Source organism: Poromitra crassiceps (genome assembly GCF_964638095.1).
Source record: "Poromitra crassiceps genome assembly, chromosome: 1".
NCBI classification, from domain to species: domain Eukaryota; kingdom Metazoa; phylum Chordata; class Actinopteri; order Beryciformes; family Melamphaidae; genus Poromitra; species Poromitra crassiceps.
In genome coordinates, this window is record NC_139623.1 from 122,622,527 (window position 1) to 122,649,946 (window position 27,420).

General features: G+C 44.1%; 1 protein-coding gene across 1 annotated transcript in view; it reads right to left on the bottom strand.

The window, feature by feature from the left end:
* ik (IK cytokine) overlaps window positions 1-27,420 on the bottom strand; it is an 86,964-nt gene that overhangs the window by 4,738 nt on the left and 54,806 nt on the right. Inside the window, exons 11-18 of the mRNA XM_083635550.1 lie at window positions 24,748-24,793; window positions 24,278-24,470; window positions 19,963-19,981; window positions 18,414-18,498; window positions 15,435-15,521; window positions 6,981-7,038; window positions 5,504-5,592; window positions 2,889-2,997 (exon numbers count right to left, since the gene is read on the bottom strand). Of these exons, the coding sequence (XP_083491676.1) occupies window positions 2,889-2,997; window positions 5,504-5,592; window positions 6,981-7,038; window positions 15,435-15,521; window positions 18,414-18,498; window positions 19,963-19,981; window positions 24,278-24,470; window positions 24,748-24,793 (686 nt within the window). The remainder of the gene's footprint in view (window positions 1-2,888; window positions 2,998-5,503; window positions 5,593-6,980; window positions 7,039-15,434; window positions 15,522-18,413; window positions 18,499-19,962; window positions 19,982-24,277; window positions 24,471-24,747; window positions 24,794-27,420) is intronic.

A 27,420-nucleotide genomic window follows, 5' to 3' on the forward strand; every position in this document is an offset into this window, starting at 1 on the left:
AGCTAGCTAATTAGCCATGTTAGCTGCCTCAGTGGGTAACGTTACCCTATAGACTCTAGAGAGTATTTATCTGACGTTTATGCTAGCTACTCCTCAAACCTGCGGGTGGAAATGGTTTATGCGATGCGATGTATGTTGAAGCAAGACAACGTTTTAATGTACCTTGAATTGGACAAATTACGACGGGTCGTGCTCACGCAGATCTAAGCCCTGGCCATCCTAGGCTCAACGCGAGACTCATCAGTCATTCGGTTGAGTCTCGCAAAGTTACACACAAAGTTTGTGCATACATTTCCACTGCCAGATTGGAGGAGTCTTTCGTCATTATCTAAGTGTACTTCTCTTCAGTGCAATACGTTTTGATAACGACCTGCTGTACAGCGCCGTTCGCTCAGTCAACTAACGTATCAATAACGTTAGTTAGAGGAGAAAGATAGCTGCTGTTAGCTAGCTAATTAGCCATGTTAGCTACCTCAGTGGGTAACGTTAGCCTATAGAGTATTTATCTGACGTTTATGCTAGCTACTCCTCAAACCTGCGGGTGGAAATGGTTTATGCCAGGGGCACTCAATTAAAATTCCTAGAGGTCCAGTTAGAGAAAATGTCCTCAAGCAAAGGTCCGGAACATTGTAACGTACAGTAGCTTGCGTTATGATTCAGTGCCATTGAACTTAGGCTACTTCAATGATTGCAGTAGCCTAATGGTACAATGTCTGTATGTAGTCAACGACTGACTGTTAAATCAAAATAAACATCAACAATGTTTATTTAGTTTTCATATTTAACTGGATTAATTATAAATAACTAGCCTACACTAATAATAAATACATGTTCTTTTCTCATTTCAAGTAAAATAATGGCTGCATTTAAAAATAACATACAACAGAGTGCTTTGGGAAAATGTGCATCTTAAAAGTGTTTTAATTTGAGAAAGAAAATCTTCTTTTCTTCCCTTAACTCCACCTTTTCTCTTGAGAGAAGTGAGCTCCCTATCTGTCTATTTATCTATCTATCTATCTATCTATCTATCTATCTATCTATCTATCTATCTATCTGTCTGTCTATCTATCTATCTGCCTGTCTGTCTGTCTGTCTGTCTGTCTGTCTGTCTGTCTGTCTGTCTGTCTGTCTGTCTGTCTATCGATCGTTCGCAATGCAAACGTCACATGCGTTGGGCAGTGAATGTGTGAGTGTGCCCTCAGTCTGGATTTGAGTGTGTTTGCTCGTGTGGCGCTTTCATAGACAGGTTAGGATCGCATCGCACTTCACATGAGACATACTGCCTGGTTTTGAGCTGCCCGTGAGAACAATGAATGAACATGTAAGAGTCTGCCTGCTCCGGATTAAAACAAAATCTTTGTTTTTGCGGTGTACTCGTTTCTTTTGAGCACGTCATGTGAAATGACTTCTATCTCTCACGTTTCTCAGAGTCTTGCGCCTCTACTCCGTCAGTGTGTCAGACACTCTCTCGCACTGGAACCGACTGGAACAGGCAGAATCGAATCGGATATTTGATTGGCTGAGTAGCATCACGTGTGATGATTTACAGCGCATGCATTGGTCTGTGAGCTTCCTGGCAGATAAACCAGTACCTTAAAGGGTAGAAAAGCATGTGCCGGTTAAAAAAGAAAAGCTCGGTGAAATGTAACAATTCTCAATACAATGATTTGTAGGTTATAGGGCTCGGTCCGGATAGGACGGCGTCTGGGTCCGGATGCGGACCGGAGTCCGGACTTTGGGGATCGCTGGTTTATGCGATGCGATGTATGTTGAAGCAAGACAACGTTTTGGCCCTGGCCATCCTAGGCTCAACGCGGCCTGAGTGTGCTGCATGCTGGATAGAAATCCTGGAGCGGAGTCATGGAATGGAGTGCTTATATCGGAGCCTTGGATCGGTCATTTTCGCTGGAATCCGATCCGATCCGATCCATGTTTTTTGGCTGATATCGCGCCGATATCCGATCACATGATCGGATCGCAGCATCTCTACTGCTAACGCTATTAGCGTTATCACTGGAAGGCGTCGTGGCTGCAAACCGTTCTTGCGCTTCTGGCTTGTGCTCGTTTCACTGACCTGTCCTCCTCGTTCACTTGTTGAACTTCATTGCTGCGGGACTCCTCCACACGTCTCTTTCCAGTTCGTTTTCAGCCAATTTTGCAACATGCCTGATTTCTTGTAATCAGCTTCTTGCTTGTAACGTTAGTGTACGCGCAACAGGTAGTAGTGTCCGTCAGAAACGTCAGAAACATTTTTTTATTTTGTTCCTAAATCTAAAAACAACAATGTGGAAGTTATTTTAAACCCCATTTACATTCTCAAGCTTATTTTCATTAATAGTAGCCTAGTATTTTGATACTATTACTGTAGGCTACATGTTTTAAAGTTGGGTTTATTTCACATAAAAAAACATTGAGATTCCAGGGATCCTTCCAAGTACCACCAGCAGGGGGCGCAAGTACCCCCGGGGGTACACGTACCCCAGGTTGAGAATGATGACTGCCTTATGGTATTCACTCACTATGTGAGACATTTCATGCTTTTTTGAAGCAGTGCACAAGTGTTATAAGCACATTGTACATTATACCTGGGGGAATGGCAGCCATCTTGGAATTTTGGTCAAATCTGACTTCCTTCCCAATCATAAAATAAACCTTATGGTATTCCCTAACTAGGTGTGGAATTTCATGTTTCTGTCAAAAAGTGCAATGTTTGATGCTTATGTTGATATTTTTCCATGCCTGAGTACGAGCAACTGTAGCATGTCCCAATTTTCCCTCTGGGATCAATAAAGTTTTCTGATTCTGATTCTCATATCACTGATCTTCTTCCACTGGTGGTCCAGCTCGGTGTGTGTGTGTATATATCTGTGTGTGTGTGTGTGTCTCACCGCACTGATCTTCTTCCACTGGCGGTCCAGCTCAGCCTTCTCGTTGGTCTCTTTGAAGCGTCTGGTCTTCCTGCCCTCAGACATCTTGATGCCGTACTGGAAGGCAGCCCTGCAAGGACAAATAGAGCACAGCTACTTTACTGCCTGCTGCAAGGACAAACAGAGGAGAGCACGGCTGCTGGAACACATTTTGATATTCAACAATTATTCAAATATAAATTAAACTAGAAATGAGGGTGCATTGCATGCTCATTGAAAGGGTGGAGACTCTGGAGACAATGCACCTTGGGCGCACACTGCGCAGACTTCATGTGCTTTTGACATCTTCACGGCTCGTCTTGCAGCTGGTGTGATTGTGTGCGAGCAGCCACCTGTCTGAGTCAGTACTCGGTAAACACACGTGCAGCGTCAGGTAGATTCCGACTGGTAATTAGTAACATCGTTCCGATTGTAGCAGCAATAAAATGTCACGTGTATGTCACTCACAAGTATTAAAAAATATGTATTTGGTGTATATTTTGCGGTTTGCTGCTGTACATATTTTTTACATGTTAAAATGTGGTTGCCACTGTGGCCACCAAAGGCCAAGAAATGGTTGACTTTTTTTTTTGGTTGCCTGGGCAACCGGGCATCCGTTAATGTCGAGCCCTGCCATATGAAAGCTTTATTCAAAACATCATAAGTCCAATTAGTAGAGTTAAACAGTTAAAACTCATCATTGTCTATAAAATATAGTTTGTTCGGGACACCCATGGCCTGAACACGAGAGCTAGTGTAGCGGACTTGAAACTACCTCATCTAAACAGCAAGGTGGGGAGAAGTACTTTCCTCTATACGGGGGCTGAGGAGTGGAACAAGATCCATAATGAAATGAAGGCTGCCAATTCTCTGAGCGCTTTTAAGAACCGCCTGAAGAAATTCCTGCTGAGTAGAGTAGCGTGCTGAGTTTTTTGTTTCATTAGTTTTTGAACTCTTGTTGCTGTATGTCTTTTCTTTTTATTCTTGATTCATCTGTATTGTTTATTTGATGTCATGTGTTACTGTACATCCTGTTTTTAACACCAGGGACCATGTTGGAAATAAGTGTCTGCACTTTCACATGTTTATCCCTTGGATTTTATATCCATAATAACGTCAATCAATCAAGTTCAAAATTCCTCCTGAAATTCACCACTCATCTCCCAAAGCACAGATGATTCTGTATCCAAACGCAGCACTATTTTAAAACTCCAATTGTCTCCAAATTACATATCTCGAATTCATCTCTTTTACTTTTGCTTTCTTATTCTGTGATTATAGGTGTCCGTTTACATGTTGGAGGTTCATTTTAGAATTCAACTCCTCAGTTGCAGCCCGTTTATTTGATAGGCTATTTATTTTGCTTTCTGCTTCACAAGGAAGCCGCTTCGCTTTACAAACATTACTTTCTGCTTCACAAGGAAGCCGCTTCGCTTTCTGCTTCACAAGGAAGCCGCTTCACTTGTGCTAAATATTCATATAGAAACACGGTTTAATGAAGAAGAAAGTGGAGCGCGCACATCAGCGCTTGTGAAGTGTGTGAAAATGCAGATGGTGTTGTAATGCTACATGATGTAATGTAATGCTACATGTTGTAATGTAATGTAATGCTACATGTGTTTGTACTGTGAAGGTATGTGTTGTAATGCTACATGTGTTTGTACTGTGAAGGTATGTGTTGTAATGCTACATGTGTTTGTACTGTGAAGGTATGTGTTGTAATGCTACATGTGTTTGTACTGTGAAGGTATGGACGGGATGCTGCAAAGCTCGGCTGGGTTGCAGGGGCTACTAGGCCTGTGTAAAAGGCAAGTTCCAATGTGTTTTATAGTTATGTGTTATATGACATTATTGTATATTTTTGATGTATTGGGTGGATTATTGAAAATGTTGTTCTTTTGGTGTTTTAAGGGGCCGTTGGAATGGAGTGTCTGTAACCTGAAGACATGTGTCAATGTTTCTTGCCACTGTTTTGAGCGCTATTTATGTGTTGTATTTGTAAACCGACTTGCCACACAAAAAGGAGTTGCAGATCTATTTGAAAAGTTGTGATATTAATAAACTGTGCCTATTGAGGAATCAGTTTTGGGCGTCCGCATTTGTGGAGGGGTTGATGAACCTGTGACAACATTACAATAATTTGATGCCGCATTTGGATTTTGCGACAATCGACTGAATCAATGCACCGCAAAATAATGCGGTGGCTAGTTTGAGCGTTTGGAGGCTGGCTTGACTGCAGTCAGATTGCAGGCAGTCTGCAGTAGGGCGTAAAACTGTGTAAATGGATGACCACAAAAAGGCAAACAAATCATCTCTGTTTGAAGTTGCAATTAGCGTGAAGTGTTCTGAAGGTTTAATCTTGCGGTTAGGGCAAATATTCGGTTAATAAATAACTTTAGCTGAACATTTTACTAGCTTGCTAAGCAAGCAGAGGGGCTTCTTCCGGTCGCATCATTCAGGCGTGGTTTCGCCTAAACTGGGTTTCGAAAAGTTACACACAGGCAGGACAGACAGATAGGCAGGCAGGCAGGCAGGCAGGCAGGACAGACAGGACAGACAGGCAGGCAGGCAGGCAGAGAAACAGACAGTGTCCATACTTGGGCAGAGCTTCCTTGTTGTTCATGTAGTCTGAATATTCTTCCTGGGTGTCGAAATCCCACCGACCCAATGGACCCTTCTTATTACCCTGAGAGAGACACAGAGAGAGAGAGAGAGAGAGAGAGAGACACAGAGAGAGAGAGAGAGAGAGAGGCAGACAGACATATGACTAGCGTTACTATTGGACTGGAAGTGGCACCCTGACGTCAAACAGAAGTGGTGCGTGCATGGAGCCTATTGAGCTCTCTCTCGCCAACCTATTTTACTTCTTTATCTAAAAAAATGAATAATCAGTCAGAGTGATTTATTATGAAAGTAAGGGGCCGTGTCCACAGAAAGTTTTTTTTGGGCTGCCAGTGCCTTTCTGCAATTCTCTCGGCGGCTAGTGTTTTGCTAGTGCTCTGGGCGCCTCAAGCAGAAAAAAGTTCAACTTTTGGAGAAGAGCGCTGCTCATCAACGTCACTTTTTTCAACCGACCAAGCAAAATCGAGGGCGAGGTGGCACTAAACATCAACAAACATGGCGGAGGAGAGGCTACATGAGAATTATTATTTGTATCATCCTGTTAGCTTGCCATTTACCGTGTATGCTAGCTAACGTTAGCTCCATGCCCTGTGTGTCTGAGCGTGTTGGAATTACTCTGGGCATGATATCCAAAGCGCTCCGCTATGAAAAAAAACACTTTCTGTGGACTCGGCCCCTAATGCAATCACAATGTAAGCACTTTTCAAAGTTTGAAAACACCACAGTAAAATGCACGTGTGTTTTCAAGGATTTCCAAGACCTGTAGCAGCCTGTAAAGCCCATGGCACACCAATCAAACATGATCCAACTATATTTGATTGGTGTGCCACGGGCTTCAAGAGCTCACAGATTGGATGTCTGCTCACCAACATGATGGATTAAATGAACGAAAGAGGAAGACTAATGTCATAAACAGTCTTGCCCGTCTTTCCTTTAAACTCAGATTTGTTTGGAGACTGAAGAGTAAAGACATTTATGCTGCGTTCGTTTATGGCCGGAGGTGGCAAGTGGCAAACACGTCCTCTCCGACCTACGCATGTTTGAGCTTCAAGACTTCAAGTTGCAAAACCATGGATGCTAATAGCATCGGCTATTGGACAGCTAACAGCTAATAACATTAACATTTAATCGTATGGGTTTAACAAACTACTGTATTGGTATGCTGATTGGAAAGCATACCATTGTTGAAAATAAAATAAAAATGTGCCAGAAATGTGATTTAAATTCATACAATCTTATTACAATGTGGGCGGCCATGTTGAAATGATCTCAAATGACGAGCCGGAAGCAACTAGGGGTTGAGAAATCATACCCCACTTTACGAGTAGGAACTCTCAGTTGACACGCCATTTCATGTCATTTGTTCTAGTAGCAAGGGGCAATTTGCGACCTCTGAGTTATAAAGGAACACAGCATTAGAGAGCAGTTGTGCATGCTGGGAGTTATAGTCACCTGGTCCATCTTGCTGTAGTCCACTTCCTCATCACTGTCCACAGCCAGGTCGTCCATCCTGGAGGAGAGGACCAAGCTGTCACTCATCTACAATGATTGTGTTCATGTGTGTCTGTCTGTCTGGCCCTTTTCAAACATGCAGTGAACTCCTGAAGATATCCAGACATGACCCGGATGGGCTTTATGTGTCTGTTGTGACACACACAGCGACCCAATACCATCGCCACCCAATTCACAACAGACCTTATTTATCAATCGTGAGAATAAATTAATATTCCTGGCCCTTTTTACTGCCATTTCTGCATCACTATTATTATCTAGAATTGGTAAACCAGCCACTTATTATGTTTGATAAATCACAACTTTATTTGGTAACCCAACCTGTTGGTCCCGTCCCAGTTCTTGGGAAACACTGCAATAGGCTATGTGCCATGTGCCATGTGCCATGTGCTATGTGCAGGCAACACTCGTCCTCTTCTGGTCCTGTGTAATGTAATGGTGACGCTGGTCACATCATAGCTTTAAAAACCTCCTAAACTACCGTAAATTCCGGACTATAAGCCGCGGCTTTTTTCCCGTTTTTTGGCCCCTGCGGCTTATATAACGGTGCGTCTTATCTATGGATTTTTTCAGAAAAAAAAAAAAAAAAAAAAAAAAAAAACTCTCTTTTTTAGCACTCTTTCTAACTATAAATCCACTTCTGTTTTAATTTCCTCTCTTGCCCTCTTTTCACCACACCGCGGACACTGTGTGCACTGTAAAAATAAACAACGGTGGTGTTGTGTTATGTTGTTTTGTTGAAATGTTACGGTAATACGGTAAATGGGAGCTTCCTCAAACAGCCATCTCTTTCCCGACAATCCCCTCTGTGCGTGACCACTTACATATGGTAATTACGGTAAGCAAACGGCCACAAGCCCATCAACTCCCTCCCCCGACTACCAGGAGAAAATCACAAACTTCGGCGAATTCACACAAAGGAAGATCAAGGAATATTCCATCGAACCGGAGCAGATCATAAATATGGATGAAGTGCCTTTGACGTTCGACCTGCCACTCACTCGGACTGTTAACAAGAAGCGCCCTGGAGGATTCTTTCACCAAAAAAAAGCTTTGCTCGTTCTCGACAGCATGAGAACGAGCAGGAGATGATCATGAGGTGGTTTTTCAGACGTGTCGATATAGCAGTTTATCGCAAAAGTGTAATGGAAACACATTTTTCGCATTTGCACGTCATGTGACCCATATTATCCCTTGGAAAAGGAGCGGAAAATAAGTTTGGTAAGTAAGGTTCGATAGCCGTGTCAAAACCTCCGCAGCAAGTGGAAAACTTTGAAGCAACGCTACCTAGCAGAAAGACGAGTGTTGTGCAAAAGCGTAGCCGGGCAAATTAGATAATGTTTAATGGCAGAAATCGGTCCATGGTGACAGCAGGCTGCCTGTGTGCGCGCATTTGGCACAGCGGCGAGATGAGAGGATGAAAAGCACACACTGGTGCGGTGGTGCTGTCTGAAGTGAATACAGTGACTGTGAGTAGGCTAATACATTGCACACGTTTCAGGTGCAATTATAGAACCAAATCAGCCTTTTCCCCCCTCCATCTCTAAATCGGACCAGTTGTAGGCTATTAGGCTACCTTTTTTCCTCTGCCTGTCGCGCTGACTGCATTCACGCAGCCAGCAACATTTTGCGACTCATTTTCTTTTGAATTGATAATCAGGCTCGTTTATATGCATTGTAACTTCATGTTGGGATTTCCATTGACCATTGGTTGGATTTGAGCATGCAGGGGACGGGATATGGGGCAGATCCCCGTGCGTAATCACTGTGGCAGCTGCTGCAACGGGGAATCACTCAAACGCAACTTCAATGGAAACGCCTACAAGTCGCAATTGTACATTGTCGAAGTTGTAGAAATATCGCAATTCTTTTGCGAAAAACTGTAATGGAAACACAGCTATAGATGAAGAGGAGTTCGTTGGTTTTGAGTGACAATGAAGGAGAGAGGAGAGTGGTTGACGAAGCCACCCTGAACCTGTTCGTTTCCGACACTGAAGATGAGGACTTTGGTGGTTTCAGTACGCAGGAAGAAGAGGAAGACGAGCATTAGTGACTTGACTTCTCTGGTTACAGGTTTGCTGCACATATAGCCTATTGTTGTGTGATTTTGTCTGGGGATTAGTGACCTGACTTTTGTTTTGTTTTGTTGAAATGTTAATAAATGGGAGCTTCCCCAAACAGCCATCGCTTTCCCGACATTCCTCTCTGTGCACGAACCCTTTCATATGGTAATTAAACATCAAAACACCCGCGGCTTATAGACCGGTGCGGCTTATAGAAGAAAAAAATAGTCAATTTTGGTCCCGCGGCTTATACACCGGTGCGTCTTATAGTCCGGAATTTACGGTACATTATTTTTGGTCTAGTTTAGTCAAACGTGTGTGTAAATGGTTAATTACATGATGCCTGAGCTGAAAACGTCTTGAAGAGCGTCAATGTAACATCAAAAACACACGACACCTAAATTGGAATTACATGTACAGTATATAGACCAACAATAAAGTAGGTAAGGCTGTTTTTTCTTTAAAGCCCCGTTCCAGTGTATTTTGTCATTTTTTAAGATTTCATTATGTATCCGTCTTTTTCCCTGGACTCTTGATTAGCCACAGTGTTCGCCAGTGTATTTTGTTGACAGATAACCTTATTTTGGGCTTATTTTGGGCTCAAAGTCCTAAAAATAAGCTGTTGGTAAAAACAGGTGATGACGTCAGACATTATAATCAAAGTGACGTATGACAGAGAATACCGTTAGCTACTGTTAGCCGCTAGCTACATTTGCTAACTAAGTGTTCACCAGGCTCAAAATGACGTGATAGTAACTTTTAACCAGTTCGAGTTGGACGTCCGGGTGGTGTAGCGTTAAAGTCCCTGCCTACCAACGCGAGGGGCACAGGTTCGCATCCTCGCGTTACCTCCGGCTTGGCCGGGCGTCCATACAGGCACAATTGGGTCGTGTCTGCAGGAGGGAAGCCGGTTTGAGGGTATTTGTCCTGGTCGCTGTACTAGTGTCGGTTGGGGCGCCTGTTCAGAGGGAAGGGAACTGGTGGAAATAGCGTGATCCTCCCACGTGCTATGTCCTACCGGTGAGGCTCCAGCTGTCAGGTGAAAAGAAGCAGCTGCCCACTGATCATGTCTCGGAGGAAGCATGGTGCTAGTTTCGGCTCTCCCCAAATCGGCACAGGGTGGAGCAGTGACCGGGGCAGCAGGGGGAATAATTGGCAAAGTACAATTGGGGAGAAAATGGGCAAAAAATATATATAAAAAAAAAAGTTTGAGTTACGCTCTTTCCATAAAGTCCATCAGCTTTGATATCTGTTGGCCGTTTTGTTGACAATAAGCAATGTTTTGCTTCTAAAATAAAGGTTTTAACGGAAATATGACTGGAAACAGTATGGGAGCATAAGAGTATACTGAAGACAAGAAGAGACGCTATTCTGCTTCTTTTACAACAGCGTCTGCAGTCATTTCATGAGTGGAACAAACTACTAGGCTTCGGTTCTTATCAATGTCAGCTCTTTGACACAAATGATGACGTGCATTGTTACAGCGCGTGTGCATATACGCTTTCATCAAACATCAACGGTGAAACTTGTAGGAGGAGGTGGGCTTTAAGCTAGGATATGACGAGTGTTACCATTATTTATGTAGTAGCGGAAGAGGATACCTCCATGTTGCGTGCATATAGCCTATTGCCATTACGGTATTCGGAAAATAAAATAATTTAAATTTATTTTCTGTAATGTCATTCTACCTCACTAATATAAAGGACCTTAATATATAAAGTGTTACCAACAATGCATCTTGTCTGAAAGGGTGACTCCAGGGAATGTCTGGACCTGATTCAACGGACATAGTCCAGGGCTGCGTTCCAATACCCATACTTGTACTTCTTTCTTCTAGTATGTACTGCCGCTGCCCTCACATAGTATGGATTGTAGTGTGCAGCATGCATGCAAAATGCATACTATTGGGACACACTACATCTGTCGTGACGTGAGCTTCCTGAACTCCGACCTCTTGCTCACTTCCGCCGATGTCCGCAGCGCCACATTTGAGTTGTTTGTGCTCAAAACTGTCAAAATGCCTGGCGATGTAAATACATATTTGAGAAGCAGCATCGCCTCTCGCCAAGCTCTCCAGGGACGTGCGCACCGTCGGAGGCTCCGGAGAGCTCTGTTGCTGTTATATTGTAATGTATGTTGTTGTTTCTAATAAACTGACGCGATGATACTTACATGCAGTCTCATTCTTAACAGTATAATAACGTGCATATTTCGGTCAGTGTTTTTATCATAATCACGTGTTCACGTAAACAATAACACGCATATAATAGCCTGTATGAACTAGTCACCAGTAGGCATAATTAGCCCCCTTCACACATAGCTGTTGCTGGCAGATGTTTGTTGTTAAATATATTTACAGCTCAGCAGCTGCTGTCACTGTATTCTGTCTGCACGTGAAGCAGCCTTATATTCACATTACTTTTATTTGTAGTGTAGCCTACATACTTGCACATTCTTAACTACATTATATTTGACTTTTACTATATTTCTAGATTCACTAGTGTATACTGCTCATACCTGGCCCATGGTGTATTCATATCCATTCATTATATAGCACACTTACACCACTGCCTATAGCCTACTGGCAGAATCTTCTATATTGTAGTCATAGTTGAACCCTAACATTGAATCAGTAAGCTACTTATACTCTTTGCAATCATAATAAAATTGAATGTTGTAACCATATTCTTGCAAAAACTGTATATGTGACAGTATATAATCAGATCATTGCAGCCCTAATATGTAGTGCAAGTATCTCAAATTAAATAAACCATTGTATGAAAGGAAGTGTAGCTGTATCACCATCATCATCATCAGTATTGGCATAATTGAGATTAGTTGTAACAATATAAAACAGGCAGAATTGGATTTTACAGGAATTCTAATTAGGCTTTTGCATAATATTGGATTCATTTATTTAACAGAACATCCACGCAACATATGCTAACCCCAACCCCAACGTGCCCATCCTGCGGCTGTTTTTGGATGGGGAGTCTGACCTCCGCCGTGACCTCCGGATGAGCAGGGAGTCGATCGCTGCACTCACAGCTGCTCTGACCCTTGAGGCTGACCATGGTTGGGTGAAGGACATCCACGTCCTCACCTTCCTCTTCTGGCTGGCCCATGCAGCATCTTATAGGGTCGTGTCAACAGCATTTGACATCCCCAAAACGACGGTCCACAGGATGGTCCACAGGGTCACCTGGGCAGTGGTTGGGCTCCTGAAAAGGACCATTCGCTTTCCTCAAGGGGGCGAAATAGATGTGGTGGGTGATGGCTTCGCCCGGTTGGCACGTTGTCCTCAATTCAATGTGGTAGTCGGTGCCATAGACGGGTGCCACATTCGAATTAAGCCCTGTACAGCCGACGAGAACTGCTACCTCAATAGGAAGCTTTTCTATTCCATCCAGCTCCAGGCCATCTGCGACCATCGTGGGAGGTATGTAGATGTCTGCTGTGGCTTTCCAGGCTCTGTCCACGATTCTCGTGTGCTGAAGAACAGCCCTGTGTACCTCCAGCAGCAGTACCCACCAGATGGACGGTGCATCATAGGGGATGGCGGGTACCCCTGTCTGGCTGCCCCCATCCGCTTGTTGACACCCTACCGTGCACCTAACCTGAATCCTGTGCAGGCCAGGTACAACAGCGTGCTGTCCAGGGCCAGGAACATCATTGAACGTTCATTTGGAATGATGAAGACGAGATGGAGGTCCATCTTCTTTAAGACCTTGGAGGTGAGCCCCACCTTTGCCCCAGCTGTCATCACCTGCTGCACCATCCTGCACAACCTCTGTATAGACAATGGTGACATCATGGAGCCTGAGGAGGATGAAGCAGGGGACGATGGGCCAGAGCCAGAGCCAGAAAACAGGGCACAGGAGCCTGGCGAGCGTGTCCGAGATCTCCTGGCTGCAGCAGTGTCGGCCCCTCTCCACTGCATTCCAGCTCTGCAGGAGCATGATTATTAGTTTATGGATTATTATATATATATATATATTATATTATATTATATTATATTATATTATATATATATATATATATATATTATTATTATATTGCCTTACCACACCCAAACCTATGTTAGTATGTTTTTGTTCTTTGATTCATTTAATTAATGGGAAGATGGTATTCATTTATGGAATAACCACTATGCATGATTTTGGACATGCAATAATTAAAAATCTTCCAATAATCAGTCATGACTTGTGTATTGTGTTCCATGTGATCCATGCTTCACTTTGTCCCACATCTAACCTTGAAGTCATGTCAACAGTTACACCGTTTCAGTGCCCCTGTCAATTATTCAACACTCAGTACACAGTATATTGACTGAGTCATAATGGAACACATAATAGATAGGTGAGTTGAGTAAACAATATATTTATTCTGTGCAATGCATAAATTAAACTGTTTCAAAAAGGAAACATAAAAACATCAGCTATGTAAAAACGTTTCTTGAAGGAAACATAAACAAATCAACTGTGTTGATTGAAAGAAACTTGAAAGGAAGCTGGTGAACATAAACTAGCTGATTAATTTCTTTAAAAGGAACACATGACTTAAATAAATAAATAATCATAAATAAATCAAACTTTCTTGGATAACGCTTCCATCAGAGCCAAGAAACGCTCCTCTCTCCTCTCCTCTCTCACCCTAGCCTCCTCATCTCTCCTCCTCGCCTCCTCCTCTCTCCTCTCCTCTCTCGCCCTAGCCTCCTCATCTCTCCTCTCTGCCTCTGCGTACCGCTCATCATCCCTCTCCTGAAGCTCCCGCTCTCTCCTCTCCTCTTTCTCCTCCATCTCCCTCAGATAGGCAAACATGTCACCCTCCTCCCTCCCTCTCTTTCTTGGCCGGGGCCTGGGGCAGCTGTCCTCAGGCACCTCTGGATTAGAGACAGAGGGGGGAGAGACAACAACAGTGTCCTGGCCTGCTGATGAAATGAGCAGTGGTGGGCTGATGGATGGCTTGCTCCCCAGAGCTGCATCCATCAGCTCATACCACTTCCAGGACGCTGCTGTTGTCTCTCCTCCCTCTGTGTTTATCCCTGTTTTGGGAGACTTCAGCTCCTGCAAGAACAAGAGAATTCATGTTACTAAAGCATAGTCAATAATAATCAAACGCAAAAACAGAACCCTGTAACTGACCTTGTATTTCGCCTTCAGATTTTCATATTTTTTTTTCACCCAGACAGGCTGGACCTTCCCCTGGAGGCTGTTGTTAACAACAAACGTCCTAAGAGGAACCCAACAAGATTAAAGATGTATATTGTCACTCCGATTATACTTGTGACATTATTTTGCTGGGAGACTGAAAAGACAGTGAGTAGTGTAGGATATAGCATCTACAGTGAACAAAACAGAGTATGAATGATATGAATTAGCTGTTAAGCATATGTATATAAGGTATGTGATATAAAAAGAAGTAGCAGAAAGTATGAGGTATAAAGCAGTATTATGTACAGTAGTATTATAGCAGTATGAGTCAGGCTGAGTGATACTGATTAACTGAACTGTAACAGGCAGTAGTGTGTTCCATGAATAATTGGCTTACATGCATAAAATGCTCCTTTTATCACATTTCAGCACATAATAATGGCACTCACTCGTATCCTTTCATGGCAGCATTTCTCTTCCCAGTGAAGAGCTCCTCATTCTCACTCCTCCACTTGATGAGGAGCTCAGTGTGTTCATCCAACCCTAACATTAGAAATAGATTATTTTCCAGTGAGAAAAGGCAGACAATGTTGATGACCGACCAGTAAATTGTTTAACAAACTGGCGAAATTACTTAATATCCGAGTGCATCATCACTTAATGAGGTGAATTGGTATGTCTAACAGTCATACATTAAATAGTAGCCTACTTACACTTGAACGTACTGCTGTCTGTCATATCTCCGCTTGGCTGCCTCTGCTGTGAGTGCCACGAGTGTTCTGTTGTCTTCCGTGTCGGCGTCATGGAGGTGGGCGTGGATTATACACGCAGCTCAGTCAGCGCGACGTAACTCCAGTAGGTGGCGGTAATGCACAAAAAGTTGTTTGCCAACCGCCATAAAACATTAGAAGAAGAAGAACTTCCGCTGCGCAAAGGATTGTGGGGAAGTTTGGCTGGGTGTAGCATGCATCGATGCATACTCCGAAAAAGGGGCTGATGTAGTATAACATCCTGGTACTCTTGGCATACTGCATCTGGCATACTAGTGTATTGGGACATACTAAATCTTTTTTTGCCTACTAAATAGTATGGAAGTATGGGTATTGGAACGGGGCCCAGATTTCATGTCTGAAGGTGGCTTGTATGTGTGTGTGTGTGTGTGTGTGTGTGTGTCTTACGTAGCAGGATAGCACTCGGCGTAGGAGTTGGACATGCCGAAGAAATCTCCCAGCTGTTCCTTACTGCTGTCCCTTCTCTGGCCAGCAGTGTCAGTCTGTCAAGGACCAACACTACAATACAATACTCCAATGCGAGAATGTCAACAGTAACGTTAGCAGCTAGTGTTAGTGATCTGTAGCTAACATTAGCAGTTAGCGAGCTAATGATAGCCAGCCTTGATGTTAACTATGCTTGTTGGTTGTGCATTGTGATGATTTGAATAGTGATTGTAGAGAGTAAAAATTTGCTACACTAGGGATGGCGAAAAATATTTTTCCCCCTAACCGACGCTCATTAGCCGACCATTAACCGAAATAACCATCAAGATTAAAGGTACTATTTATAACCTAATGCATTCCCCTGGCTGGCGAAGTTGGCGAAACACTTATTCACGTTTCCCCATGGGGTGCGGAGTAGGGATGTTAATGATTAACCGATAGTCGGTTAACTGCCGTTAAGAACGTAACCGATTAAAATTAATTAACTGTTTTGACCGTCAACATTGTTACTTTGTGTCATCAATTCAGACTTCATAGCTCACAGTGTGTTAATGATACCAGTCCAGCAGAGGGCGTACCTCACCTAGCTAGCGCAACAGAAGGAGTGGTCACGTGAGAAGGTTGTCACGCATGCATGAGGAAGTAGGAAGTGAATTGAGAAAACAACATGAAACAAAACAGATGCTAAAATTAGCCGCAAGCTCGCGCTAGCAACAGCATAGAAGGATTACACTCTAAAAGTAAATGTGTAAATATTGCGACACCGTTCTCAAAATTCAACTCCAGGGGCAATTTATGATTCCCCGACGAGCATCGCTGAACGTCACGTTACGTTCCATTATCGCTGGATGCTGATTGTGGACGCTGTCACTCATAAAAGTTATAGCTAAATATTAATACTAGGCGAGTGGAGCAGGCATCGTGCGTGCAGAGACAATAACACAGAAGCCTTGCTTTATGGTGGAAAAGAAGCGTGGTGGACGGAGAGGGATTTCATCAAGTTCATTGAACCAGGCGATCACGTCCCCCTTTGTTCAAATGACTATTTGGCTGTTCAAAGGAGGTGAGCCTGATTGTTTTTAGGCTAATTATTGTTTTATTATTATTTTCGTTTGTGATTCATGCCATGAATGTCACATCAATAATATGCAGCTATTGTGTGACTTAGAGGTTAAATAGATCTTGAACTGAGAGAAAGACGAGACATGAAAGTGTGTGTAATGAAAGGGATATATGTACAGCATATAGATATATACAGATATAGGCAGTTATTAATAGTTATTTATGTGTAAAATAATATAAATAAGCTACAGGTATAAACAATTGGGTCAGGTATTGCACCGTTCTTTACGTGTATAATGATGCTTTGCATCAGATAGTGTGTGTGTGGGGGGCGGGGTTATATACACAGGAGTAGGTGATACAGGTTACTGCACATTGAGCGTTCAAGCTTGCAAGGTGTTCAAAGTGGTCAAGAGTGAAGTCAAGCGATTCCAGTTTTTGCAAAAGTGTTCAAGTGAAAGATTGTATGTGTTAATCAGGGTGACGGCCTGTGGGTAGAAGCTGTTTTTGTGTCTGTTAGTTTTGGCGTACAGTGCTCTATAGCGCCTGCCAGAGGGGAGGAGTTGGAACAGATCATGACCCGGGTGAGATGGGTCTGAGATGATCTTTCCTTCACGTTTTTTTTACAGTTCCTGTATGGAGGGCAGTTTGGCACAGATGGTTTTCTCTGCAGTCCTGACTGCTGCACTGCACATGAGGGGGAGAAACGCAGTGAGACGCTGTTCGTCCAAGAGGCAGGCGAGATGTCTCCCCTCGTCAGTAAAGACCTTAGTCTGAAATAAACTAGTAGATTGTCGTGCTATTGTTTCCACAGGCACAACATATCGGTAAGCAGCTAATCTGTGCATAACCGACAAATGGATCTCACTCTGAATGCGTCTAATGTGCGTATATCATAGCCTCTATCGGTCATTTGGCGAGGTAGCTCTGTAGCCTACTCACCCTGAGACAGTCCTGCCGTTGTGAAACAATTTCTTCAAACTGGCATGCATTGTAAAGGTAAAGAGCAACATTAAGTTGATACTTTTGAACCGTCAATTAACGCTGCTCAACACGACATGCGGTGTGGTCGGAGACTTAATTAAAGAGGATTTTTACTGATTAACTGATTTAATCAGTTAATGTTTAAACGGTCGGTTATCGGTTAAGCGGTTATCAGTTGACATCCCTACTCTATACACACACACACACACACACACACACACACACACAAGCTAGCTCGTTACATTGACAGTTTGAGTCATTCGGTAAATTAACAACTACCGCTAAGTTAAGCAACCAGCCAGGGGATTCAAATCAGGTAGTCAAACTCAATGCTAATATGGTTTGTCCAAATGGGGTAGCCGTATGTAGCTATCCAAAACGGCGGACCCACTCGCGCATGCACTGTGCAAATCGTCCAGTTGTGCAGATCGGGTCGTAACACGATTCAATATATTGTGATATATTACGATATTGAATGCAAGGAGATATTTTGCAATTGTTTTAAATCAAATTTTAGGAAAACTGTCATATTATAAAGAACACACAACCAAATGCATAGAATCTGAGTAAAACCGGTTTTAGTAGTTTTTAGTAGTGGCATGCATGTGACAATGACACCAACTGCGCTGAGAAATGTGTGAGTGAAAAAGGCTCACAGGTTTTGTGTCGTGATAGTTTTTTTGAGAATATAATATAATATATATATATAATATAATAGAATATAATGCAGTATGGGAATTCCCCAATATCCTGTTTATGTTGAATATGGGATGATTCCGACTGCTGGCCGATCGAGCCGAGCTTCCCTACTGTTAATTACTGCTACTGTCACATCTGTCTCAGATGAAGCCCCGCCCCCTGAGTCGTGTGGCCAATAGCCAAGCAGAAGGATATGTCTCCTGGCCCTGCCATTGGCTACCGGCCGCTCCAGCAAACTTCTCATTAATCATCTTGATCTGGTCTCTAACAGAACCTGGACCTGGAGAGAGAGAGACAGAGTTTGTGTTTAGTTCTGTGGATTAGCTCCGCCTCCAGCCCGCCCACAGCAATTTACAGAAATTAAAAAAGTCCACGGGCCGATCAGAGACCTGCCTTGTAATTGACAATCTAACTGGCCAATCAGGGATGCCGCTGACAAAACAACGTGGCCGGCCAATCAGGCGTTATTTCGAATCGCACATAGGTTCCGCAAAAACCACGCCCTGTGCCCGCCTACGCAGCAGTCAAGCGCCGGGATTGGCCAGGCGCTCATGCTCATGTAGGGCTCCGTTACAGGGACACATTCCTGTGAGAAGTAACAACACCAAGCGAGGCTGCAATGAGGATATTGAAAGACAAAATCCTACATCGCACCAAAGCATACAATGTATTTTAATGTTATTTGACTTTCTGACCACCCGCCTCAGTGCTTATTATGAGGCCAGAATAACAGATGCTGCTGGCAATTGGGAAGGCTAACCATTTACTTTTGGTTTTATTTATTGTGTATGATTCAACTTTTTATCTATGATTTTATATTATTGCATGTTTTTGTAGATTGTTGGGACTTCACTGGCCTGGAACAAACGGCTGGCCTGGGGGGAGGGGGGGGAGAAGCTAGGCCTATGTGCTGTAGCCTATTGTGTTTTTCATTTTATATTTTTTATAGTTTTCATTTGCAGGTTAAACTGTCAGCTGAGCTCTGTTATTGAAGCTTTGGCTAAAGGCCTGAATTTTACAATGATGTTCTGAAATAAATGTTTAAAAATCGATTGTGTGTTAAAAGCTTGTGTGTTACGTTTTCATTGGCGTTAATACACTAATAATTAATTTCAATGTCCGCTATCAAGAGCAATTCAGTTGGTTCATGAAATCGCTGGGCTGTGTGCCATGCAGTGTTTGTGGTGTGGGAGATTCCAGCTGTCAAAAGAAGACAAAATACTTGCTCCTGGCCAATCCCGGCGCTTGACTGCTGCGTAGGCGGGCACAGGGCGTGGTTTTTGCGGAACCTATGAGCGATTCGAATTAACGCGCCAATCGGGGGTGCCGCTGACAAAACAACGTGACCGGCCAATCGGGGATGCCGCTGGCAAAAAAGTAATGACGTCTCTTGAAGCAACAAAGAGGTAATGTCACGGTTCGTCGAGTTTACAGTCGTAAATGGAGTTATTGCAGAAACAGACTCCAATCCAAGAACAGGAGTATGCACCAGCCCAGTTTCTCGGTGGAAAATACGTTTTCTCCATTTTTCAGATGGATTTGGATTTGACTGGATCCAACGCTGATTGGTAGTTGTCTGTCAAGGCAAGTAGTCCCACCCACTGAAATTCCTGGACGGCTGGAAGTCCCGACTGATGCATACAGTATAGCCAAATAGGATGTAAGGTCACGTGATCACGATGTTTTTACCAGGCTAGGTCTGAACCGTTCTTTAAAAAGAAAGAAACAAGAGGAAGTGATTTACCTGTCTCGATCTCCATGGCCTGCAGACAGACAGACAGACAGACAGACAGACAGACAGACAGACAGTTAGTTAGTTCAAGAGAATAGACATGGTATGTCCCAACATTGTGTGTCTAAACAAATGTTTTCATGAGCGCCTCCTGTCCCAACCTCACAACCGATTGACAGTCTGGTGAGTCCAATTGGATGCTGCCCTCGTGTGGTATTCACGAGATGTTAACTGGAAACGTTCTGAAAGCTTCAAGTTCATGACGTGCAAGGTTTATATATTGTAATTTTTGGGGTGGGGGTGAAATCAAATGTTCGACCCCCACCCCCCCCTCCCCATTTTATTTTTGCTACAAGCTAAATGTTTTATGGTCACTTACGATTCAGTAGGTCACAGGTTGACTTGGTTCCAGCCTTCAAACTCGTTATATAAGGATTTTTCTAAATGTCTATTAGGGGTGTCACGGTGCACAAAAGCCATGGTTCGGTACGTACCTTGGTTCCGGGGTCACGGTTCGGTATGAATACGGTACAACGGAAAAAAAAAGCAACAAATCCCAAATTCATTTTTCCCCCCTTTGAATTTATCTGAATTCTGTGTTTTGCTTTTTACGCTCATTTTACCATCAGAAATTGTGTCTAATAAGTGGGAATGAATAAATGTCCACAATTTAATAAGATCTAGGGCCTAGACCTTATTAAATTGTGGACATTTATTCATTGCCTAGACTCTAGGCAATCCACACAAAAAGGTTTTACTCTAGTCTAGAGCAGTGATTTTCAAAGTGTGGGGTGCGCCTCCCTCTCAGATGTCTGTATTCCAGCTGTTTGACAGGGCAAAGGCATTTCCCCCCACTTTAAATCTTTATTGTACACAAGTTTGTAAACAGAGTGCATGTGGAGTAGCCTAATACTCCCACCCACCCCTCCCTGACAGCGGGGTGGGTTTCACTTCAGTAGGTCACAGGTTAGGTTCACCAGGACCTAACATGGTCCAGCCACACCACCTCTGTTGCCAAATAGGCCCAACAACAGCTGCACGGTCTCAGACGACTAAAGAAGTTGGGCCTGAGACCCACAATACTCAGACTTCTACAGAGGCACCATCGAAAGCCTACTGACCGGCTGCTTCACCTCCTGGTATGGAAACTGCACCATAAAAGACATGAAAGCGCTGAGGAGAGTGAGGCGCGCGGCCCAGCATGTAACAGGCTGCGAGCTGCCGGAACTGGCAGACCTCTACACTCAGCGCTGCCTCAAGAGAACCAGGAAAATAATCAAGGACCCAACCCACCCACTCAACAACATGTTCTCCCTGCTACCATCTGGTAGGAGATACAGAACCCCCAAAACCCGGACAAGCAGACTACGAAATAGCTTCATCCCCCAAGCCACCAGACTCCTAAACAATAAACAGATCTACCCCACCATTATGACCAGTTGCTAAGCTAACATGTACAGATTTATTTATGGGCAACCGCAATATATAGACAAAGACTTGTAACTACTAATTAACATAACATATAAAGATTATTTATGGCCATCCGCAATATACGGCACAGACCCGAAAAGCACCGGAACAGATGACAATAACGATGACAATGTTCTGATGTTAATGTACCAGTTAAAGGAGGACTTACCCCCTAGATATGTATTAGAACAGTGATTTGAAAATACCTATGGAAAAAACCAAGAAATGACATATACTCTTGTCTATACTAGACTCTTTGGCTGTGTTCAAGTCAAGATTTTTTTTCGGAAATCGACGCCATTACAGTTTGCCTACTGCCCCAAAAATAATTTATTTGAGAGGGGCGATATCTTTATAAATATCAACAATTAGCCAACGCTGGTGGCCTGTATGGAAACAGAAAATCCTGAAATGGTTGATAGTTATATCAATTTGGCCATTCAGTGGCGAACTAGAAATTTAATTATTTTTGTCCCATTTTGTCCCATGTGTGTGTGCGTGGCTTGCATGTGGCTTGTCTAAACTTACGTTAAGAGCCTCGCTGCTCGCAGCACACAGTGAGGACAAACCTCTCGCTCTGGGGTAACACAATGCGAGATTTCTCCACGTAATTCCCTCGTCTAACTAGAGATAAACCGCGCAATGAAATCCGTTTTTAATTTGCGTTTTGGGGGGGCGCAGGAGGCAGCGCAGAGCTCTTCTCCTCCTCACACTGTTCCCATGCGAATCCCCCCGAGCAGCACACACACACAGACAGAGCCAGTCGCTCTGCTCTGCTGACTTGATTTCCATAAAAGTTGGCGTTGCTTGTACACAGTGATGATATTATATTAGCCGATATGTTTAGAGAAGCTTTGTCACGTTGTCACGTCGTAGTATAGCGTTATATTTTACATGTGCGCTAAACTGCGACCATATTTGTTTGCGGAAATATCAGACTGCTCTCTGCTGCTCTCAGAGCACAGAGAGCCCAGCTGCTGCTGGCCTGCTGCGCGCGCCCGCGGAGCTTGGGGCTCGTCCATGTAACAGTACGACTCTCGCCTGCCTGGGCTGGAGACAGTGCAACTCGGACTGATAATATAAACATCATCATTCGAGCTTATCCAGGTAAGATATCAATAAAGTAATGACACATTCAGCGGGAAACTAACTATAATTAAGACATGTGCCAACTTTGACGACGTTTGGTTCAGTATTTTAAGAGCAAACTTCAATAAGAATAGGCTTGGATTTCTGAGGAGCTGAAAGGGTACAGGGGGGGTAAGGGAGTAATTATCTTGAAATCCCATAGTCTTTGGGGGCACTGTGACGTCAGTGTGCCCCTAATCTCCCATTCATTTGAGAAAAAAAAAAAAAGCAGTCTTTGACCCTAAGAGGGCGCTTATGCCAGATATGCTGCTGAAAAATGATACAAATGGTAAAATGGCAACAGTTTGGTGTCAAATGTGGAAATTCTGACCAGAATTCTTCACACATCACCCCCAAAGTCATATATATTGGTTAAAAGCTGAAAAAAAGTGTTTTGGAGGTAAGTTCTCCTTTAAGCACGACAGGAAACAATGATGATAATGTCAATAATGTGAATGACAATGATGACGATGTTGATGACAATGATGATGACGATGTTGATGACGATGATGATGATGAATGTAACGGAACATAACTCAGCTCAAGCATTTCACCGTGTGTACTTGTACATCCGTGTGTCAATAAACATCTTGTATCTATCTTGTATCTTGTACTTTCCCAAGTAAGTATGCTAACGTTATTGGATGCGAGTTTTGTTTACCATAATGATTACGTTCGGTTATCATAATGGATTATTGGAACATGACAAGGAGTCATCCTCTCTTCCTCACCGCATCTTGCTTGTCATCTCACACGATGTAAGTTGCTTTTTAAGATAGACAGCTTTGTCAGTGTTATGTAACGTTGAATGAATGAATGAATTTATTTGGTGATAAAATAAAATAACACAACAGTACATATAGTACTGAAAGAACAGACAATATATAAATCACCGAGGATAAAAACACAAAAAGCCCGAAGGCTTATTTCCATTGTGGTCCTCACTAACGTTTAGCCGCGAGGCACAACTATAAAGGACTAAAATAAAGTCCTTTATAGTTGCATGTCACGGCTACGTAACGTTACATTAGCAAGCTTACCTCGTTGGCTTGATGTTGACAGAATTTGCAAAACAGCTTATCGCCTGAGTCATAAAAGTCATTAGGATATTGCTCTGCACTCGCTTTTTGACGACGGTAAAGGGGGGGCAGCTGTACGCTTCATTATTGGTGTGGTTTTGTGAAGTAGCATGGAAGCTACGGCCCCCGGTAATGTTTCCTCTCCACTAAACGTTCCATTCAGTTAATGTGGATTTCTATGGCCCTTGTGTTGTTTTGGTGTGTCTTCTTCTGTGGCGTTTATGGCATTCAAACAGCGTTTAGGTGCTTTATCACCACCTTCTGGATTCGACGTATTGCTTCACGCACCAAACCGTGACGCCCATATGGTGACTTCACGGGAGGAATCCACGTACCGCGACACCCCTAATGTCTATGGATCAAATGAATGGGGAACTCACTTCCGGGGCTGGAAACATCACGGAAAGTCACGTGACTGTTGGGCATTTTAACATGGGGGTCTACGTCTATGGGAAAAACCCCCGCTCTTGGAGCCAGCCTCAAGTCATTCGAGGAACAAGTTTTTGGTACTTCCACGTTTGCTTAAATTTTCAGCCACGGAGGTTGACGCTTGATCCAGGTCCAGCCCGACTGATCACATGACAGGGACCAGCCTGAGGTCACATGACCGTCAGCGACAAACCAGGAAGTAAAGGGATGTTAGGACACACCTGCTGCTCGTCTCCTCGCGGCTTCTCAAAGTAGCTGTGTCTCCTCTTGTCCTCCTCCCTCTCTCTCTCTCTCTCTCTCTCCCGCTCTCTCTCCCGCTCTCTCTCCCTGTCTCTCTCCCGGTGTCTCTCCTTCTCTTTGGGGGCGGGTTTGGAGGTGGCGGAGGGGATGTAGTCTCCGATGTCATCAAAGATGCTGAAAACAGCAAAACACAGATGGTAATTTGCACCATTTGGTCAAATGTGGGAAAAGTAAAGTGCTATGAATACTTTCCAGATGCACTGTATATATGGACTTAACTATAGACATCAGTGCGCAAACAATTGTGGGACTTGTCCTGGATTATAAATTCCAAATCTGCGGGAATTGCTGAAAATATGTGCGATACCTGCAATCCCGTGCCGAATTTTAAGCCCTGCATGTGTCTATGTATCGTGGTGGGAAACACTGATACATGTGTCTGTGTACTGACCTGATATCAGCCTCAGGTCCAGGAGCCTTCTTCTCATCCAGCTTACCTACACACACACACACACACACACACACACACACACACACACGAGCACAATATTTAAACAGTGTTGTCAGATTGAGCATTACTATTAAAAGTATACTACTATAGTTTAACTTTTTAAACGCTTTTTAAATGGCAAAAGACTGAAATACATGTTTTTGGCACAGCCATGCATAATATGCACATATTGTAAGTAAACTAGGGGTGCACCGATCGATCGGCAAGCAATCTGTATCGGCCGATTTTGACCTCAAATATGCGATCGTCCATTTTTATATATATATATATATTTTTTTTTTTTATAAAAAAAAGCCCTATCACTAATCAGGCTTTCCAACAATATAAAATACAATGCCAATTGGTATTATTAACTCATTGAGTGCCAGCCACTTTTGGAGAACGGACGCTCCCAGTGCCAGAGTTTCAGAGCGTTTTCAGTCATTTCTCGAGGCCCACAGAATATTGTGTGATATTACTATGTAAACACCGAACACGCACAAAGAACGATGAGACTCTATTGTATCAGCAGCAAAAAAAAGTTTATTGATATTGTTTTCCGTTCTTTAGTTATCAGCCGGAGAAGATAGGTCAAAAACAGCAAAAAAAGGCGTTTCCATCTAGGAGCTGAGATATTGAGCCTTTTGTGAAATGAAGCATTTCAAGCAAATCACTGACTCTGAAACTAATATTTTCTGACCTGAAACATCTGAACAGTAATTTCCTTCAATAAACAGCACCCACAACCCCCTCAACTCCAAACTCCTCCTCCGTGGGAGTGTCTCTGGTGGCTCTGCTCGCTGTGCTGGCTGCTGCGTGTGTCAGGCGAGTCTCTGCCTCCTGCTATGGCAGGCTCTGCTGCCTCACGGATCCACGTTCAGATGGCGGCCGCTCATCGGGGGAGTCTGGATGGGGCTCGCGTTCGTCTGCGTTTCTGGGGTTTCGGTTGTGAGCTGGGATGAAGCTGTGTCCGATTATAGGCTTTCTGCTGCGCGTTTCAAAGTGCGCTGCACTCAGTCTATTTTCGGAGCACTCAGCCTTGTGCGCCGGCTCCCAGCGCGACACTGTATAAGCCAAACCATTGGCTTTATTTTCTGGCGGCTAATCGTGTGGAGAAGCTATACAGCAGAGACATAGACATTTGTGGGAGCGGATTGACTGCTGTTCGCAGCTAACGTTGGCTCCAGGGCAGGCAGCCAGAGCAATCTGTGCCGCTCTGGCTCATGCATCGGTTTCTCTTTGATCACGGGGCTTTTTCTGCTTTTTTTTCCTCAACTTTCTCTAATCTGGAGAGCACTGTCGCCACCTAATGGGTCTGTAAAATAGGTTTTACTTCGTTTCGAACTCAAGCTCTCACTAGTGCCTAGTTCGCTGCGTACGCAGCATTATGGAAGACTGTCATTTTTGCTCCAAAAATTACTTTACATTAAAACCTGACCACGCCCCTTTAGGTGACGTGGCCCCCTGGGGCTAACTGGGCCTCCCACCTCGCCCCCGTGACTACGTCACGGCCAGTCAGCCCAGGGGCCGCCACTCTTCGCTTCTTCCAGCCAGTGTGAGGACGTCGTTTTCTTAAGCTCCGCGGTTAGCTAACTAAAGTCAGCGCTCTTCATAGCTTGGACAAATAGACTCGCTCCGGTTAATTTGCCCACCTCGAGAGGTTCGCGTGGACGAGATAAATCAGGATTCGGGGACCCGTTCCTGTACTCTTCACCAGCGGCATCGGATCAAGCCATCCAAGCTAAGAGTATCTTTCTTTGCTAACTGTTGTATTAGCTGCCGCCGTGCAGCGCATGTTAACGTTTCCCCGGCTGGGTTAACGTTGGTAGGCTTGAGCGCTGACTCAGGTCTGCACTCATAACTTTAGCTAGGTTGCACACGTGCAGAATAGCTTGTACCGTTAAGCACTAGAACAACAGGCTAATTAGCACAGTTGTCACAGTTAGCTAGCTTGCATCCGTGCGGTTGCTTCTGTTGCTAGGTACTTTAAGCGCCAGCTACTAGCGTTAGAGCGCGCACGTTTCTCCGGCTGGAGTAACGTTAGATAGATAGCTAGCTAGTCGTCTCGTGCAGCTAGCAGCTAGCTTGTAGCACTCCAGCATCTTCACCGTTGCAAGCGACTGTAGACAGTCAGCATACACGGTTAACTCCCGCTAATTCTGGTACAGTCGGCGGGGCTTGTTGTCGGGTTAGCTACTGCTTACTCGCACAATGAACCGGGCGGCTGACATGAGACAGAGGGAGACAGCCAAGAGCTGTGTTAGCTGTGACGCTACATTGGCGAGCCAGGACCGCCACAGCGAGTGTGTGTTTTGCCTCGGGCACAACCATGCTAGCGATGCCCTGTTGAAATCAGATTTCTGCCGGGCATGCGAAGGCTTTACCCTGGCCGTTTTACGGGAGAGAGCGATGCTCTTTATCCAGGTGGGCCCGCGGCTTAGCCATGCACCTCCCGAGGGAGGCGTGTGCGGTGGGTCTGACCGCTCGGAGGAAGAGGAGTTACCTGCCGAGCAGGGCTCCCTGGTCCTACCCGAACGGCAGATTTTTAACTGGGGGGACGAGCCCATCGACCCTGTGATACAACAGGGGGGTTTTTCCCCTACGACCCCATCATTCCCCCCCAGGACGCCCCCC